Here is a 17,203-nt window from a genome sequence, read left to right on the forward strand (position 1 = left end):
GTCCGATTTGAAAGATTTTTTTACCATTTTATAGCTATTATTTTACTCTCTAACACTGTATTAATAACTCAAAATCGATTTTTGCGACGAGTGACTGGTTTGGCTTGTCTTTGCCACATATTATATGTATATATACACAATATACTATGTTAAAACTACTAAATAAATTTAGTATTACACTGGTGATACTATACCTTCAATAAAAGTTGGAAAATGCATTTCTGCCTGTTGACTCTTAGATACGAGTTTCATTAAATCTACATCAAATGGTACAAAGTGTATAGGTCCATCATCTAAGTTTGAACTATTCTTTGTGTGATGGCCAGATTTAACAGAGGTAGGCTGATTAAAGGTGTCATCTTCACTTATTGTTGAACACTTAGCTTTTAGCGATTCATATGATAAGAACGTTGAAATTATGTCTGAATCCCTCGGGAAAATCTACAAATAATATTCATAAAGAAATAATTCAATATTAACAAACTTCAGCTCATACAGACTTAATATAAAATAATAGGATTTTATGTCTAAAAATGGTTATAGATATGGATATTTAAAATGTGTTAAATTAGATAGATATCAGCAGGGTAAAAACCTCATTCACCAGTACCATAATACCAACATGAAACACTGCGAAGGCAGTAAGTAGTATAAAGCGTAATGTCTTATTAAACCAACGCAACTTCGTAATAAAAAAAAACAAAAACCAACAAATAGGCATTATGGGATTCAAACCTAAGGGTCGCAAGTGTGGAAGTTTCTGATGAAATCTGTGTACTTTAGGCTGTTATATAAATAAAGTAGTTTCGATTGTGATATTGGCCCTTCAAAATTTAATCATCTTTAGATTGTTGGTCATGGAACATTGAGACCAAGTTTGATGAATTTGTAATAAAAACTGTGGCTGTAGGCTGTGATATTAAAAAAAATAGTTTTTCGTTGATTGTGACCTTGACCTGTGACCCTGACCCTTCAAAATTTAATATCCTCCAGTTTCTGATAAAGATAGCTGGCTGTAGACTCTTATATATAAAAAGAATTTTTTTGTCAATTGTGACCTTGACCTTTGACCATAACTTTAAAAAATTACTCACCACGAGATCTTTGGTCATGGATCATTATGAACTAGTTTGAGGAGATTCTGATAAAAACTGTGGCCTGTAGGCTGTTCACAGTCAGACAAACAGACAAACAAAAAGGGGCGAAAAAATAACCTCCTTGGCGGAGGTAATAAAAGGACATAACGAACATTTCTAGAAAAAAAATACTGAAAGAACAAGACAATGATAATGATTCTCATGTAATGTCAACATTTGAACATTTTTTTTTCTCAGTTTTGCTATCAGGTTAGAGCCATATATTGGGATGCTTTCCTAAACTTCATTCAATAGTACTCATGAACGTCAATTTACATGTATGTCAATAAAACTTAGAATCTGTGATGGAGAAGAGATAAGTTTTTAACTCTTTTTAACATACTGACAGAAGATGAGGTTTTGATCTCAAGAGGAAGAGAATTGCATAATGTAGGAGTGGTACATGAGAATGTATGTTTACCAAGGTTTTTATGTCTCCACCTGCCTTGCTCAAAAAGGTGCTTGTTAGATAATCTAAGAATCTAAGAGTAGATTTATGTTGGAGGAGAGATATGTATTTGGGGGCAAGACTAATGAGTTCCTTATATGTTATAAAGCAATATCTGATTTTAAGCCAGTGAGTTTTTAAGAACAGGGCTTATACGTTCTTGCTTCTTGGTGAATGTAACAATTCTTGCATCTGTGTACTGGACAAGCTGAAGGTGATGAAGATGTTTATGTGGCAAACCATTGAGAGGTGCATTACAATAATCAAGACGTGAGGACAAACAAAATGTTTGGACATTGCAGTAAGATAGAATGGTCAACAGTCTCGAAGGCAGCAGGTAATTCCAGCAAGAAGTACAGCATTACCGGAATCCAGAGACAAAGGATATCATCATTAATTTTTAGTAGGGCTGTTTCAGTGCTATTTCCAATAACCAGATTGAAATGGCTCGAGTAATAAGTTACTTGTTGAGTAATCTTCAATAATAATAATAATAATAATAGTGTAGTTTTATATAGCGCACATATCCATCTAATGTAAGATACTCAGGGTGCTTGATATGTGGACTAGGAACTCGATCAATGACTTTCTTCGCCCCTAAGGGTCCCTTCATGTCTGTGCTACCCGGTAACCCGGTACACGCAACTCTCGTCATCCACCACAGGGGCTCTCTGTTCCAGTACACCGGGGTATCCCCCTACTCGTCTCGAAGGATGTATTGGGTTCTTTATAGTGCACACGAGCCACTGTATACACTGGGCCTACGGTTTATAGTCCTTATCCGCGAAGGCTTGTTCTACCACCAGAACCATAGGCGAGTGTGCCGTTCGAACCAGCGCCGATATTATGGCTATAGCTTGCAGCGCCCCTGCTAACCGCTCGGCCATTCGACTTCAAGTTGTAAAGCAACAACTTTTTCAATAACTTAGGAGATGAAAGGGAAATTGGATATTGGTCTAAAGTTGGACAGGCAATTGACGTCAACTGATTGATTCTTGAGGAGGTCTAACTGCTGCAGTTTTCAGAGAGTCGCAAAATGTCCCATGTTTAAGGGAAGCATTTATAATGTTACAAATCAAAAGTAACTCAGCAAGAAATTTCTTGACAAGAGTGGTGGGGATGAAGGTTTTGTTATTGAAATACATATTAAAAATTTCAGGACAACTTTGTGTGAACACAGACAACGATGAACTTGTGTAAAGCAAAAATGGTCAAGCGCCACACTCTGTCCAGAGAATCGCACTTGACATCGTATTACATTTGAACATCTCAATATGTATGGAAATGCATCAAGTCTTTCCTCTTGACATGTTCTCAAAAGGTCTAAGGCACCATTAGTCAATCATTCCTATTTCCTTTGGTATAGCTCAAAGAAGTGTACCTGGACATACATTTTATTTATTTATTATTGAACCTTCCTCATTCCTTGTTCCTCAGTGTCTTAATTGTTTGCCAAAAAATTAGTTTTTTCAGTTGATGACGAATTTAAATTTCAGTTCGATTGAAACCAACTATATTTTTTGTGTGATTAAATTATTGTTGTACAGTATATTAACCTAAGCAAGAGCACAATTCTACACACTATACAATCAGTTTATATACATCTACATGTACCTGGTTCACCAATACAATAAAATCTGTCTTAAATAATTGACATCTGGGGTCCACTTTCAGCACTGAATTAGGTTTAGAGTGGACCAGAGTTAGTATTTGGCCTTGCCCATGCCATGTACACTCTTAAAAGAATATACATTGAGAACTTACAGCATTTGGTACTTGATCATAGGCTAGACCCTGAAGATACTTATGATGCTCAGTGGCTTGGACAATTCCACTCTGAGGCTCTATCCAGCATTCTGTGACCAGGTGAAGTATACTGTCTTCCTCAGCAGGCTGTATATCAAGCTCTGCATTCTCATCAACACCAGGACTGAAATTATCCAACAAAATCAAGGCATCATTTTTATGAGCTAATTATTAGATTTATTCCTCTGGAAATGTGTAGAATATGCTATGTATGTATGTGAAGAATATACTTACAAAAATGACCTGTCTCTTGAAGCATGATGAACAGGGAAAATGACATACTGCAGAAGACATGGAAAGTTGTCTAGCTTTTCAGCTTCCAACTCATCATCATTCTCATGGTCATTTCTGCTGTCCCCTGGATCCTTCTCAGAGTTAGAACACTTAGATGAGAGTGGAGCTAAAACAGAGTCTTTGTGTGTTGAGTCAGAGTTTCTCCTAGAGCCCAATGTACCTTTGGTTTTCAATTTAGTGTCTTCATGCAATGTGTCGTCTAAGAGCTCAGGTGTTTTCTCTTCAATTAGATGTGCACATTCCTGACTTGAGGGTCCATGAGATTTGCCATGGTCAGATTGTTTACTCTGTTTCAGAGTATTATTGTCAAGTTTCTCATGTTGGACTAGCTTTTCTGTCAATGTGACAGTTTTTGACTTGACAATATCAAGCTCATCATCACATAGAACAGCAGCAGAAGACTCCTGTCAGGATAATAATTATAGATTTTATCAGTTAAATATTAAATTAATGGTTTTGGTCCTAATTATTTCAGTGACCTCTTAGTGGTTAAAAAACACTCATGCAAACTTCACTCCTGTGAGAAGTCACTCATTTTCGAACAGCGTTCTTTTAATTCATGTGGTTTAATCATTTTCTGTAGCTGCTCTTAAAACAGGCTACTAATTTCCCTTTGCTCCATTAAAAGTACATCAGCCTTCAACAACACCCATTCGATGGCGCTGAAATCTGAAGTTTTCTAGTTTTGGTTCTTCGGGGTTTTTTGGTAAATTAGGCTGTTACTTTAAGCTCCTGTGAGTCATGAACCGGCGAGCCTTCACTGGAGCTTTATTGCGTAGGTAAACGGAGTGGTAATGCTGGTTCTTCTGCTTCTGGTTAGTTTGTAGGATATTTTATACTGGCTTGGTTTTCCAAATTTTTCTTTTACAGCTGTTTAATTTTATTTCAAGTGCCTTGAACATTTCTTTGAAATGGATATGAGCACAATACAAATCTTATTTATTATTATCATTATTACTATTATTAAAATAATACTGATGCATAACAGCAGACTAATATTTGCATTGACAGATCATGATACTGTAACAACAATTGATCTAACCTTCATTTGAAATTCAATGATCAAGCTGATGATACCAGAATTAGAATATGCAAAATGAAAGCCCTCCTTCAGTCGGATACTGAAAAAAATATAATTAACATTAGATTCATGATGATAAATTCATTGTAACAATTAGTGGTTGCACCAAAGCTTACATAAGTTGTAGTGGCATTTTAATTTTAAATTTTCATCAGACAGCATGATGCAAATAATATGCCGCCATAAATATGATACTGTACAGCAAGGGTGGGCATAAACGTCAGTTGGAAGGTCAAAGTGAATTTTTGATTGATCACCAAAGGCCGTACCCAAACTTTGATGTTTACATGCAGTGTGCTTCCAAAAACCTTCATGCACTGCTTTTATGCCACTTTATTCTCAGTTTTAATATTAATTTGTACAGATGAACGGGTGTCGGGGCCGTAAAAAACAAGGTGTATTCTAGTCAAAAATGTTTGGCGGACATAGGGTTTTTAATTCAATTTCGTGAGCCATCAAAAAAATCTGTCGGGCCGCACTTTGCCCACCTATGCTGTACAAGCTCTATTTCCAAGGCTTCATAGGATGAAAACATACTCCCTTAAAATTGACAGCACGGTAGACATAGCCTGCTCGGAGACCTGCGGAGTGTCTTCATCCCTCTGCACAGCCCATACCCAGCGTCGATGGTGGAAGTAACATGCTAGGCGGTTCAAGCTCTTTGGAGGCTGTTGCTGTTGGTGGTGGTGGTGGTGGTGATGATGATGTTGGTGATGGTACGGACGACTGGAAGATATCACCGGAAGACTACTGGACGTGACAGACATTGAGGCTTCCATATTAAAGAAATCATGCGGTATCCACTCGTATCTATAATTCAGATAATAATTATAGGTAACAGGTTGTATTATAGGTAATAAACATAAATAAAATCGCATGTGTATGTACATATTTTATGTGCATACTGTAGACAAAGAAAAAATGATGTGCACATGAGGAACAAATTATATTTTGAATGGAAAGTGCATTAATACGTAACAGCAGTTATAGCACTAGTTGGCAAAAACGGTCTACATTCTTCAGAAGAATAAAATTCATTATTAAAACGAGAACTATAACAACTACTTGATAAATGTGTTCAAATCGGCAATTTTTAAAATATACTTCAAGAAAAATATTAAAAAGCAATACAAAAAACATCAATTAAGATTTTTAAACAAATCAGACTTTAAAGCTAGAATACCAGCACTCTCATACCCCATAAGCCCCTATGTTAATACACCTAGATAGGCCACTGCTTCTAACCCCTTGGAGACAAACTGCAATACGATATTAGAAATGCATGTATGATAAGCTATAGATATAAACCATTTTCATATACAAAAACTGGTAATTTGATTGACTTGATCTCTTAAAAAATTATCATTATCATAAATTTCAATATATACATTTTATGCTAGCATATGACTTTATCCTGTATTCATTTAACAAGAATGGTGATAAAGCAAAGTATTAAACATGTTAAAATTTATTTAAAAAAAAAAATATATGTAATATTATTGGTAATACATGAGGGGATACTTGCAGGAAGACCTTATATAATAACAGTAATTTGCATTTCATTGGACATACTATTTCACAAATTATAATACACTGATTGTATGCAATATCCAAGCCACCGTTATATCAGTATTGGTTTGACTGAATTAGAAAAAATTTGTGATGGAATGCATGCTTTCAGTGATGTCAACCAAGGGCTACTTAAACATACCCTAAATTTCTTTTTAAAAAAAGCATTATTGTTTACAATCCCTAACAAATTTTGTCCACAAATGTCAATATACTTTTTAGTTTGCCTCTTGGATGTGCCTTTTACACTTATTATAAATTTTGTCTATTTCTTTAGCATCAGTAATAAAAGTTGATTTTTCCTTGTTTCTCTGATCTTCAGCTCATTCTTGAGGAAAAATGCAACCATTGGATAATAGTCACTATTACCTTATGAGTATGATTTCTGTTGGTTTGGATATTAGAACTACACATGGATTTCCAAACTGCTTCTGTTGCTCCTTAGCTGCTGCACTGCCAGACACTCTCCTGCTTCTAGCAGAGTTGGAACTCACACTAGACATCAGAGCTGATGAAATACTCTGAGAGTGTGATGCTCTTTGAGGTGACTCCAACTTCACTAGTTTGCTCTTAAGATTTTTCATAATCTTTTAAGAGAAAACAATAATATATACATAGCATATATTAATATCTGGTTTAGAATAATTTTTTGACTACTGTATGTACACTACTATCATCATCAACATCATCACCACACCAACACCATCCCACACATATAAGCATTGTTATAATAATCAAACCAAATTCACCTGATTTCTAACATGGCCAGATGTTCCACCAAGAAAAGCTAGTCGTAGCACCATACAAGGGGGCTTGGAGAGGACACGGATGATGTAGAACGAATATGGTGGGCTCTTCTCATCATCACTGGGAGAACAATAATTTGATATCAAAGATCAACACACCATATATTAATTGAAACAGAAAGATATGCCATTTACATACGTACATTTATATACATTTACATACATACATTTATTTAGACATGCATACCATATTTATTGGGGGCATTTATTGTTAAAAAACAATTTTTTGGGCACATTTATTCGAGGGAGCCATTTATTATTAGGAAAGGCGTTTATTTTTTTGTGTGTCTGAAATGGATACGTATATACTCAAATAAATGCCTTTTAATTTCACTGTAAATGTGGAACTACAACACATAATTACTGTCAAAATGTGTTACTGCGTGATCAAAAGGACTTATTCATCCCAACCTTGTTGGAAAAATAGGGCATGTTTCTGCTGAATAACGCCAAAAACATGTCTTTAAAAACGGTTAAATTCCTTTGAAACAGGTTTCTAGTGAAAAGTGCAACTAATAAAAACATGGTAACGCAAACATTGATAGAAGTTGAAGTTGACCTTACTTCCTGTAAGCTACAGCACACGCGAAAAGAAGTAAACAACACACCACGAAAGTAGAAAAAATAATGTTAAATCTAAAGCATATCATCCTGTTGGTTTAATTTTTTTATTCGCCCAGAATTTCCTGTGGACGAACAATCAAACCAACGAAGAGGTCAATTTAGGTCACCGACGGGTCATGACTAACACGGTATTGTGTTGCAGCTGAAAAGTGTACCACAAAACATGTGTTTTCTGAACGCCAATCCTATAATGAGTGCGCGTTAAAACATGCTTTTTTGGAACGCATTCCTAACCGTGTTTTTGTTTTTTGGCCCATTACTGCTGGGAAAAAAACATGTGTTTTTTAATAAACGTTTAAAACCGTTTTTTGCCCAGCAAAAACAGGCCCATACTCACTCTTTGTACATGAGCTTAATATAGCTATGATTTTCCAGCAGCACAAATGTACTCCAGGTTCGAAGCAGTTGGTTGACAGTACTCTGAGCTAGCCTACTCTGAACATTGTTAAATTTTCCATTGTGGTTACCATAGTGCAGATGTTTTGGCAATGGTCTGAAAAAATGAGTACAAAATAATAGCATAAATTTATGAATTTATATATAGAATGAGAAGATCCAAAAATGGAACTATTCTTCAGCCAGTTCCACGTGTCACAGAAAAAAACTCTCGGATGCATTCTTGGCGAAGGTCCAAGGTACAGCTTACCGCCAGAGTCTGTTAAATGCGTTCCAATTAATTTTAAGAGCAATACAGCATTCTGAATCTTCAGTAGCACTTGTCTGACATATTTAACTGAAGACACAGCAATTGCAATTACAATTATATCTCTAAGGCTTTGTCGTCTTCTTCAAGTTATAGGGCTAACTTCAAACTGAAGGCTTTTGCCCTGTTGCCCATTTCTGTTACATGTGCTTATAAAACCAAGTGTGCAAACTTTTTGTTTACTTTATTATTCTTATTTAAATTTTCTTTTTATAAATAATTTTCACTTCATTCATTTTCAGCCGTTATCAACCCACTGCTAATAAAAAATGTTTCTATGTTTCTTGGAATTGAGAAACATTGAGCTAGCCTAGAAATTTGCAATTTGTCAATCGTAGACTCTCGTGCATACCGAAACAGGCAGTAGATATGCAAGGGCCTAGGCCTAACATTTCCTGTAAAATCTCAATATTTGGGCCAGCAAACCATTATGGCCATATCTTCAATTTCCAATGAAACTGGCATCAAACCAACATTGTTTAACATCATCTACGGTATGTGCCTTACAGCAGAAACACTCACAAGAAACCATGCATTTTGCTCTTACCAAGCGTCACTGGGGCTGTCTATTTACAAGTTATACCCACTATAGTTTACGTGATCGCAGTCACCAACTGTGTCTATTGTAAATTAATTGTGCTGAGCACAACGGACCATTCCAATAAGCACTGCCAGGTCCCAAAAAATGACACAATAAAGACACGAGGACAAGATAAAAATGCATTCAGTGTTGAAGAATATAAACGAAGCGATGATATGTTGTTGTTATGTCATTTTCGTGTCTAGTGTAAATGTTGCTTAATGAAATGCGCATTTGGTGGGACCACACATATTTATGGAAGAAGCGTGTAGTCCTTTCCCTCTTCTGATTGATAAGTTAAATTTTAAATGACATGCAAAGGTCAATTTAATAATCAACTATCAATTTGTTAACCACTGTACTTACATGTCGTGGGTCAGAACCATGCCAATACGATGTGTGTGAAACCATCTTTGCCTGCAAGTAGATATATCATTCTACATTATAATACTTAAGCCATATTAATTACAGTAATTGTTTGTCTTTTCTCTTTCATTTTGTAATTTAGTGATTTATCTATTTTTCCAGATTGACTTATATTCTCAAATTTGTCAAATTGATATTGAGAGTGTTGATGATTCTTTCCAAATTATTAAAGTATAAACAATACAGTATACTTATACAATGTGTTTAAAATTTGAATTTGTAGTTGTTTTTACAATAATATAACCTGCTTCTAAGTTATATAAAGTGGTAAAAAAATATATACAAATAAAGTATAAAATTTATTGTAAGAATAAAATATCGGCAATTAATTGATTTTACTGTTCATTTTTTAGAAGCATGAACTAACATATTCAAAAAATTGGAAAAGCCAACTTTTTGCATGTTAATTCCAGGTAAAGTTAATATTCCAAAAGAAACCTTTAAAATAAGAAAACTGGACTGCATATCACCGAATACTTATATTTGAATATAATTTCTTCTTTGAAAAATTTAGGAAGGGAGGGGTGCGGAAGAGTGGTGCTGAAGTAATTGTACGTGCAGGTTTATTTACGCATGGCGCTTTTGTGCGTAGGGGTTAGAAAAAATCCCCTGGATATGCCACTGACGAATCTGGCGTTATTTTAGTGTAGCTCACTATATCTATCTAGTGGTGTAGAGTATCCCACTTATTATTATTATTAACATGGGGAGGGGAGAGACTGAGGGAAAAGGATTAAGTGGGGGAATTGACAAAATGCCTAACCATTGGCGGCGCCAAAGGCAGATCCAAGGAGCATGCTCGGGGACAAACTCTGTTGAAAACACCGCTTTGAAAAAATATTTTTCCTGTCTCAAAGTGGCATTTAGACTGGGATTCTAGGTATCTGTTTTTTAAATTTTATCACTATGGGCCCTTTTCGGGGTGTTGGACTCCTAGTTGGCATATTTCTGTCACTGACATATTGTTCTTAACTACTTACAATAGTACATGATTGGATTTGTTTGAGATCAGAAAATTTCCAGTGGTAGAGTTGCTTTATATCCCCCACCCTTCCCCATGCTACTGCATTCCTCCTTTTAACAAACGAAGGCCTATCATATTAATGTTGAAAAAACCAAGGTTAATTAATTCAAAATAATAATTAAAACAGATTGGAACTGGTCACCAGCTAAAAAAGGTTGAATATCAGGTTGTAGGCTTTGAAAAAAAACGTGCATAAATTTACTATTGCGCATGGGAGCTTTGAGACAAACAATTAAATTAATATGGCCTTGCATCATAAATTCATTATCATTGTGTGCCATAGTATCAGTATTCTGTCTACAAAATTAATACGGACTGAGAGCATATATTATGCCTTTATATATTAAAGCATTATACAAAGTAATCTTGGTTGTAATTCAGGCAATTCGCTTCTTTCCCTTCCCCAATATAAAAGATTGTACAAAAAAACATGTGGATATTAAAGACATTCCAATGTTAAAGACAGTGCAAGGTTAGAAGTCATGATTGTTTCTTGGAATTTCCACATGTTAGTCATTGAAATATTATGACAGGAAACTGCTTATAAAGACAAAGTGAACTAAAAAAAGAAATTCAATGCATCTTGCTTCTTTTCAATACAGAAAATATATTCTTTTTGGAATTAACAAATACAAGCACACAAGGATGCCAAAATATTTGGTAAATATATTAATTGATTTTTTTTTTTTTAAATATAGTACAATACTTCAATCTGGTGCAGTAGAATGATAGATAATAAATAAGGTAACGTTCCTTTTAAACACATTTAAAGTAGTTTATGAGACATTACATAGAAAACAAGAACATAATATTGGAAAACAGAGAAAAACAGACATTGTGAAACCTAAAAGCATATTGATTGGATTACTACATGTATAGTTAATTACAGAGATATTGTGATATGCATGGTTCTTATAATAATTTTTTTTATTTGTATATTTTATTACCATTTTATGTAACTTAAAAGCAAGGTGTATTATTGTAAAAACAACTACAAATTCAAATTTTAAACACATTGTATAAGTATAGTATATTGTTTATATATTAATAATCTGTAAAGAATTATCAACACACACAATATCAATTTGATAAATAAATTTGAGAATACAAATAAATCTGAAAAAATAGATAAATGACAAAATTACAAAATTATTCATTTAGGGTGTGATGAAGATGTTTATCCAGATGCCACAAACATTTTTGACAGCCATCCGACTGTGTTCATCATCATCACAACCTTTAAATTTCCTTGAATTGATAGTGAATTTTGACAAAAAGGTAAGATTTTGAATAACATAAAAGTGTTACAAAAACAAGTGTTAAAACAACAGTATTTAGAACGAAGTTTCTACAAACTAGGGTGCAGCCAAATTTGGGTCAAAACTTAATTTGGGAGGGCCAATACTAATCAAAAAATTAAAAGATATAAAAATATGGTATTCATACTTCATATACTAAATTTCTATTTTATATAATATAAATATATGAATAATAGAAAATGTAATGATGCCAAACTTGGCCATGTGGTGAAAATCCTAGGCCTAGGTTGGCTGGGCTAGGTTGACTTGAGCTATAAACAGCCAGAAGCCCGAGGTGTTGTATGAGAAATTTTGGCTATGGTTTGAGGCATGGAATGCTGGCTGGAAGGTGAAAAGATTGCTTTGTTGATTTTTCAAACACAAAGAAATATGCAAGACATTTAAAGTTACTCTTGCTAATCTTTTCCTGATTGATAAGACTTCTTACTATATCTTTAATCAGGGAGATGTTAATTAGACAACTAATTAACATTGCTCCCTGCTCTATTCAATATTAGAAAAAGACACCTTTTTTTGGAATTTATCACTGCGGCAAATGTAAGAAGGGTTGGTGTAGTGCCTTCAGCTACAAAGGTGTATGGCAGCAATGCAAACGATGCCAATCTCTATGTTACCCATTTAAGAAGGTGAGAATATCAAATGTTTGTATGAACTTAGTTTCTTTAAAGTTTAAGTAGGCTTCTATTATTTACAAAATAATCCAACTACAGTTCACCCTCCAATTCGAGACCCCTCTAATTCGAGACCACTTTTCCAAAGACACAAATAACAATCTTCAGCCTTTTAACACAAAGCTAGCCCTCTAATTGGAGACCAACTCTGACACCACCCCAAATTTTCAGGTCTCAAAGGTGGTCTCGAGGGCGAACTGTACACGTAATACAAGATGAGTAGACAATTATAACATTTAAAAATACAATGCATTTATTTCATTAACTAGAAAGATGGAAATGTTAGGAGAAAACATCCAAGAAATTCAGCTAATTCTCATAGGCAGGATCTTTGTGGAATGTGTCACAAACTAGGCTACAACTGCAAGTAAGTCATAGAATGGTCCTAAACAGTATAAGACAACAACTGGTGTGTATATGTATTCTCCTATATTAATAAAAATATATAAAATAAAATAGTTCGATAACCAAAGATAAATTGATAGGATGCATACCACTTCTTGGGATCCATCAAGGAAATTCGCTTCCAGAAGTCAGCAAACTGCCTGGATCTTGAATCTCTGATGGTTAGAAAATAATGTGATAAAGATCATGACACTATAAAATGATAATCAATATTTTAATTACGCTTTTTAAAGCCTACGGACAAAAGGCAATACCAATGCACTCAATAAACGCCTGAGATTTGAAACCTACCGGTCTCAAAAAGATTAACAAAGTATTTATCAAATTTTTTCAGATATAACTGAATATCATCCATTTTAGATTAACTGTTGAAAAAATAATGACTTTTACTGTCCCTTTTCAACAGAGCAGTAACTATTTTGCTAGAGTTTTAGTGGTAGCCGTTTTGCTACTGTAGATGCATTTGTTAACTTCCACATTTGTTAGCCGTGTCTCTGTCAGTTGTCTTGCAGTTAGACCATTTAGACACAACAAACAGTGGTCATAAATAACTGATTTCTATATCGGAAGAATCCCAATGTTAACATACTAGAGGGTAAGCAACAACTTAATAAATATCAATCCATATTTTTGGTTGGCAGAAAAATAAGGACTTTTACTGTCGCTTTTATTAGTAGCTGTTTAGTAGGCTGAATGTGTTTACTTCCGAATTGCTAGCCTCGTCTCTGTCAGGATATTTCAAGTATTAGACCATTTAGACACTAAAGAAGATAACACTAATGATGAATAATTATTCTATTTTTATTGGAACAAATCATGCTAGAGTGTAAGCAAGTGAAAGAGTGCATGCTCAGCTGTAATTATAAGAATGTTGATAAAGGTGATAAAACTAAACTACAGTAAGAACTTAATGTTTTCTGTATTATTATTATTATCAAAAAATTAATAAACATAATGTAAGAAACTTTACTCTATCAATTCTATCAATGTCTAATACATTACCTTAAGAATAATGTTACCAAATGATCGAACCACTAATGAAATTCAAAAATATGACGATACTTTTGAGAACGATCATTTCAGGCAATGCCTGAAAAATTTAATAAGGCCTAGCCATTGCTAGGCCTTACGCTACATACATGTTTCGACAGATCCTACTGTCATCATCAGTGTACAGAGATTCCATATAGGCAATCTTATTTAAATGAAGTGAAGTTTGTAATACGTCAATCTATACGTAATTCAACCGTATCAAGTTGTAAAAACCAAGATCATGATTAAAAACAATGTATAATTAACGGTAAACGGAATGAAGTAAAATCAGAATGACAAAGTTAAATTATCATGGTAAAGTTGATTGTTGAGTGAGGGCTGCTCCCATTGAATATGTAATGCCTCCTTTATTTTGAGATGATGAATTGATGGGGCGGAGTCAAGAATACGGAAACAGTCCTTGCTACAAGTTTGCATGGATTTGCGTGAATTCTTAAGGTGTTTTAACATGTGAGAGTTCCTATCCATTGCCAAGTGCTATTAAGAATATCTTAAGAATAAAAAATACATAAATATCACACATTATAACACACACAACATATGCGAAAAAATATTATGTAATATTTATTTCTATTTCCAAATCCGCATTTATATACCGCCACTTAGAGGATGGACATAATAAAACTTCAGTCTTAAACTACACAAAAAATAAACTGAATAAAAGAGCTAAACAAAACCTCTTCCCTAAATTTATTCAGATCAAGAAACACAATCTCAGACACAACTACATAAATGGAGATTTATAAAGCTGAAACTATATCAAAATAGCTACTTTTAGAAACAAAGAGGTTGCAAGAGAATGCCAATTTAGAAATTAAACTCTGTAACAAATGCTAGCACAAAAATTTAGTTCAATAATATGAATTAAAAAAATAAATCTTTAAATAAAAGCATCAGACCAAAAAATGTTTACAATAAAACTGAAATATTGACCATGAAATCAAATGTTGAAGGATTACACTTACTTATGTAATCTGAAATGCTACTAGGCCTATAGTTTCAAGTTTGAATGTACTATATCAATACATGTAATTTCCATCAACAATAATCTAAAAGTTTTAAATTGATTTCTGGTTGACTACTTACTTTGAATGGCCAAGATCCTGTGACAAGACAGGCGTTTCTGAACCAGGTGGCATATACAACAATGGCATACCTTCCTTTGTTCTTTCAGGGACAGTATAGAAGATGGCATTGCTAGCAAATGATTGCAGGTGTTCTAGTAGTTGATCAGTCTCATTCACACTAGAAAAGAAGTGCAGCGGGTCTCATTCAATTGTTATCATTCACACAGTACATATCTTTATCCAAAATAGTATGAGTGGCAGTGGCAAATTTTTTAGCTCCCATATTTTTAGCTCATTTACTCAAAACTGGCCTCTGCGACAACTTAACCATTTCGCCACGACATGCATCCTATAGATTTTATTCACAGTACTGTATAAATATGACATATTCACACTATACTCCATTTTTATGAGTAAAAAATTTACCAACCTGCGAAGAGCCTCCCAAAACTTCTTGATAACAAGCATTCGGTAGTTTGGTTTTCTGGGTCTCATTTGACATGTCAAGTCATGCAAAAATTCATAGCTACCTTCAATCATTATCTCAACCTGGGTCAAAGGGCGTGTGGAATCCAGAGGCCAGGTTGCTTTAGCTGTGTATTCTATCCTATCATTGTGCCTCCATGGCAATGCAAGTCTCACTTCAATCTGCTTCTCATCTAAGAGTAAGTGATTTAAATTTATCAAAGTGTGTATCAGGGTTTTCTGTCTCACAATCGCTATCATAACAGTGTTTATGAGGACATGATTCAGGGAACAATCTTAGTTAAAGAATGAATAGGACATTAAAACTTTTATTTATCTTCTCCTGGTTTTTTTCATAGGAAACAGAATAAATATAATTATACCTGTCTCTTATACACATCTAGATGTGTATAAGAGACAGGACCTAGGGACACTGATTAATATACTGCTAATTTTCTGCTCCTAGTCCGATAAACAAAACATAAATAAATTCATATTCTCTGTGTTTTATTTCCGACTACGACCACGACCACCACGAGGACGATGATGAGTATGACGATGATAGGCCTATGGTGATGTTGACCAATGACAATGATAAGGTGTTAATGATACAGTAATGATAATAACAAATGATAATGAAAATAATAAAATATACCGTACCGGTAATAGGTGTAATATTAACAATATTAATAATAATATAAATAGTTTCTCCTGAAGACGATTGAAGCAACTAAATCGAAACGTCGAAACATTCTCAACCAACAGCAGTCCTTTTCAGAACTATCTACATGGTGTACCGCAAGCATAAATATATATTATTACTTCGCATTGCAAACCTTCACAAATATCAATAGTAATAGTGATGTTATAGTAATTAATATTAATAATTTCACAAAAATTATATAAATCAAATCAGATGTTACCAAAAAATACAAGTTAATTTTCAAAGTGAAAATGATAATTAAGCAATAAGGCAGGAATAGAATACTCCTAATCTACAACAAAGCATTTTGCATACAAGCCACTGCATTAAAATAACAAATATTAACTGTAATCTGATACAACGTTATTCATTAAATATTTTCATTTCAAAAATATAAAAAAATGTACAGTATATTACTATTATTATTATTATTATTTTTTTTTTTTGGATCAGTCACCTCAAACAAGGCTAGGGCCACTCAAGGTAAAGGATTAGGATAGTTAAAAATAAAACAGTTGACACAAAATATAAAATTTGGAAGATGAAAGAAAATTGGAAAACAAACAGCTATCAACGTATTCCAAAGAGAAGCCGAAACGACAAACAAATGGATTTGAATAAGTAGAAGTTCTGCATTTGGGAAGTTCAAGAGTGAACGGTTGAGAAATCAAAATTCAACAAGGCTTACTAAGTAATATTAGTGGATAAGTTCATTCTATTTTCGATGCAACAAAGATATGTGTAGGGCAGGGGTGGGCATAAAAATCGGTTGGATGTCCAAAGTGAATTTTTGATTTAACACAGATGGCCGCACCAAAACTTTGATGTTTCCAGTTTGGTTACAAAAAACTCCATCCAAGCGTTGCTTTTACACCACTTTATGTGCAGTTTGTGTTGCAATGCCAACAAGTCAATGTTGCTTGGCAGGCCGCACACATAGTGTTTTTAATTCATTTCCGTGGGCCGCAAAAAAAACTGCTGTCGGGCCGCACTTTGCCCACCTGTTTAACATGAAAAAAAAAA

At 34.1% G+C, this 17,203-nt stretch overlaps 2 protein-coding genes across 7 annotated transcripts in view; one reads left to right on the forward strand and one right to left on the reverse strand.

Annotated features, from left to right (window-relative positions):
- The window catches only part of LOC117101103 (KICSTOR complex protein SZT2-like), a 70,220-nt gene extending 54,419 nt beyond the window's left edge, over nt 1-15,801 (reverse strand). For all 6 annotated transcript variants that reach the window (XM_033240981.1, XM_033240982.1, XM_033240984.1 and 3 more), the window contains exons 1-12: nt 15,443-15,801; nt 15,032-15,190; nt 12,982-13,047; nt 9,414-9,464; nt 8,102-8,257; nt 7,084-7,201; nt 6,704-6,921; nt 5,303-5,575; nt 4,727-4,805; nt 3,625-4,088; nt 3,349-3,514; nt 195-441 (exon numbers count right to left, since the gene is read on the reverse strand). In XM_033240981.1, coding sequence (XP_033096872.1) covers nt 195-441; nt 3,349-3,514; nt 3,625-4,088; nt 4,727-4,805; nt 5,303-5,575; nt 6,704-6,921; nt 7,084-7,201; nt 8,102-8,257; nt 9,414-9,464; nt 12,982-13,047; nt 15,032-15,190; nt 15,443-15,738 — 2,293 coding nt within the window. In that variant the 5' untranslated portion in view covers nt 15,739-15,801. The remainder of the gene's footprint in view (nt 1-194; nt 442-3,348; nt 3,515-3,624; nt 4,089-4,726; nt 4,806-5,302; nt 5,576-6,703; nt 6,922-7,083; nt 7,202-8,101; nt 8,258-9,413; nt 9,465-12,981; nt 13,048-15,031; nt 15,191-15,442) is intronic.
- On the forward strand, nt 11,058-15,252 carry LOC117101106. The gene is made up of 5 exons (XM_033240987.1): nt 11,058-11,157; nt 11,659-11,775; nt 12,314-12,442; nt 12,757-12,854; nt 15,120-15,252. The coding sequence occupies exons 1-5, from the start codon at nt 11,074-11,076 to the stop codon at nt 15,151-15,153; spliced, it is 462 nt and encodes a 153-aa protein (XP_033096878.1). The 5' UTR covers nt 11,058-11,073; the 3' UTR covers nt 15,154-15,252.
- Nucleotides 15,802-17,203: the final 1,402 nt, after the last annotated feature.

Source organism: Anneissia japonica, unplaced genomic scaffold (genome assembly GCF_011630105.1).
Source record: "Anneissia japonica isolate Jap-2015-1 unplaced genomic scaffold, ASM1163010v1 scaffold4054_len1135799_cov195, whole genome shotgun sequence".
Classification (NCBI taxonomy): domain Eukaryota; kingdom Metazoa; phylum Echinodermata; class Crinoidea; order Comatulida; family Comatulidae; genus Anneissia; species Anneissia japonica.

Coding starts and splice junctions, on each gene's coding strand:
- LOC117101106 (XM_033240987.1), top strand. CDS start 11,074: ATGCATCTTGCTTCTTTTCAATACAGAAAATATATTCTTTTTGGAATT. Junction 11,776..12,313: donor TAGTGAATTTTGACAAAAAG/GTAAGATTTTGA, acceptor ATTCAATATTAG/AAAAAGACACCTTTTTTTGG. Junction 12,443..12,756: donor TATGTTACCCATTTAAGAAG/GTGAGAATATCA, acceptor TTCATTAACTAG/AAAGATGGAAATGTTAGGAG.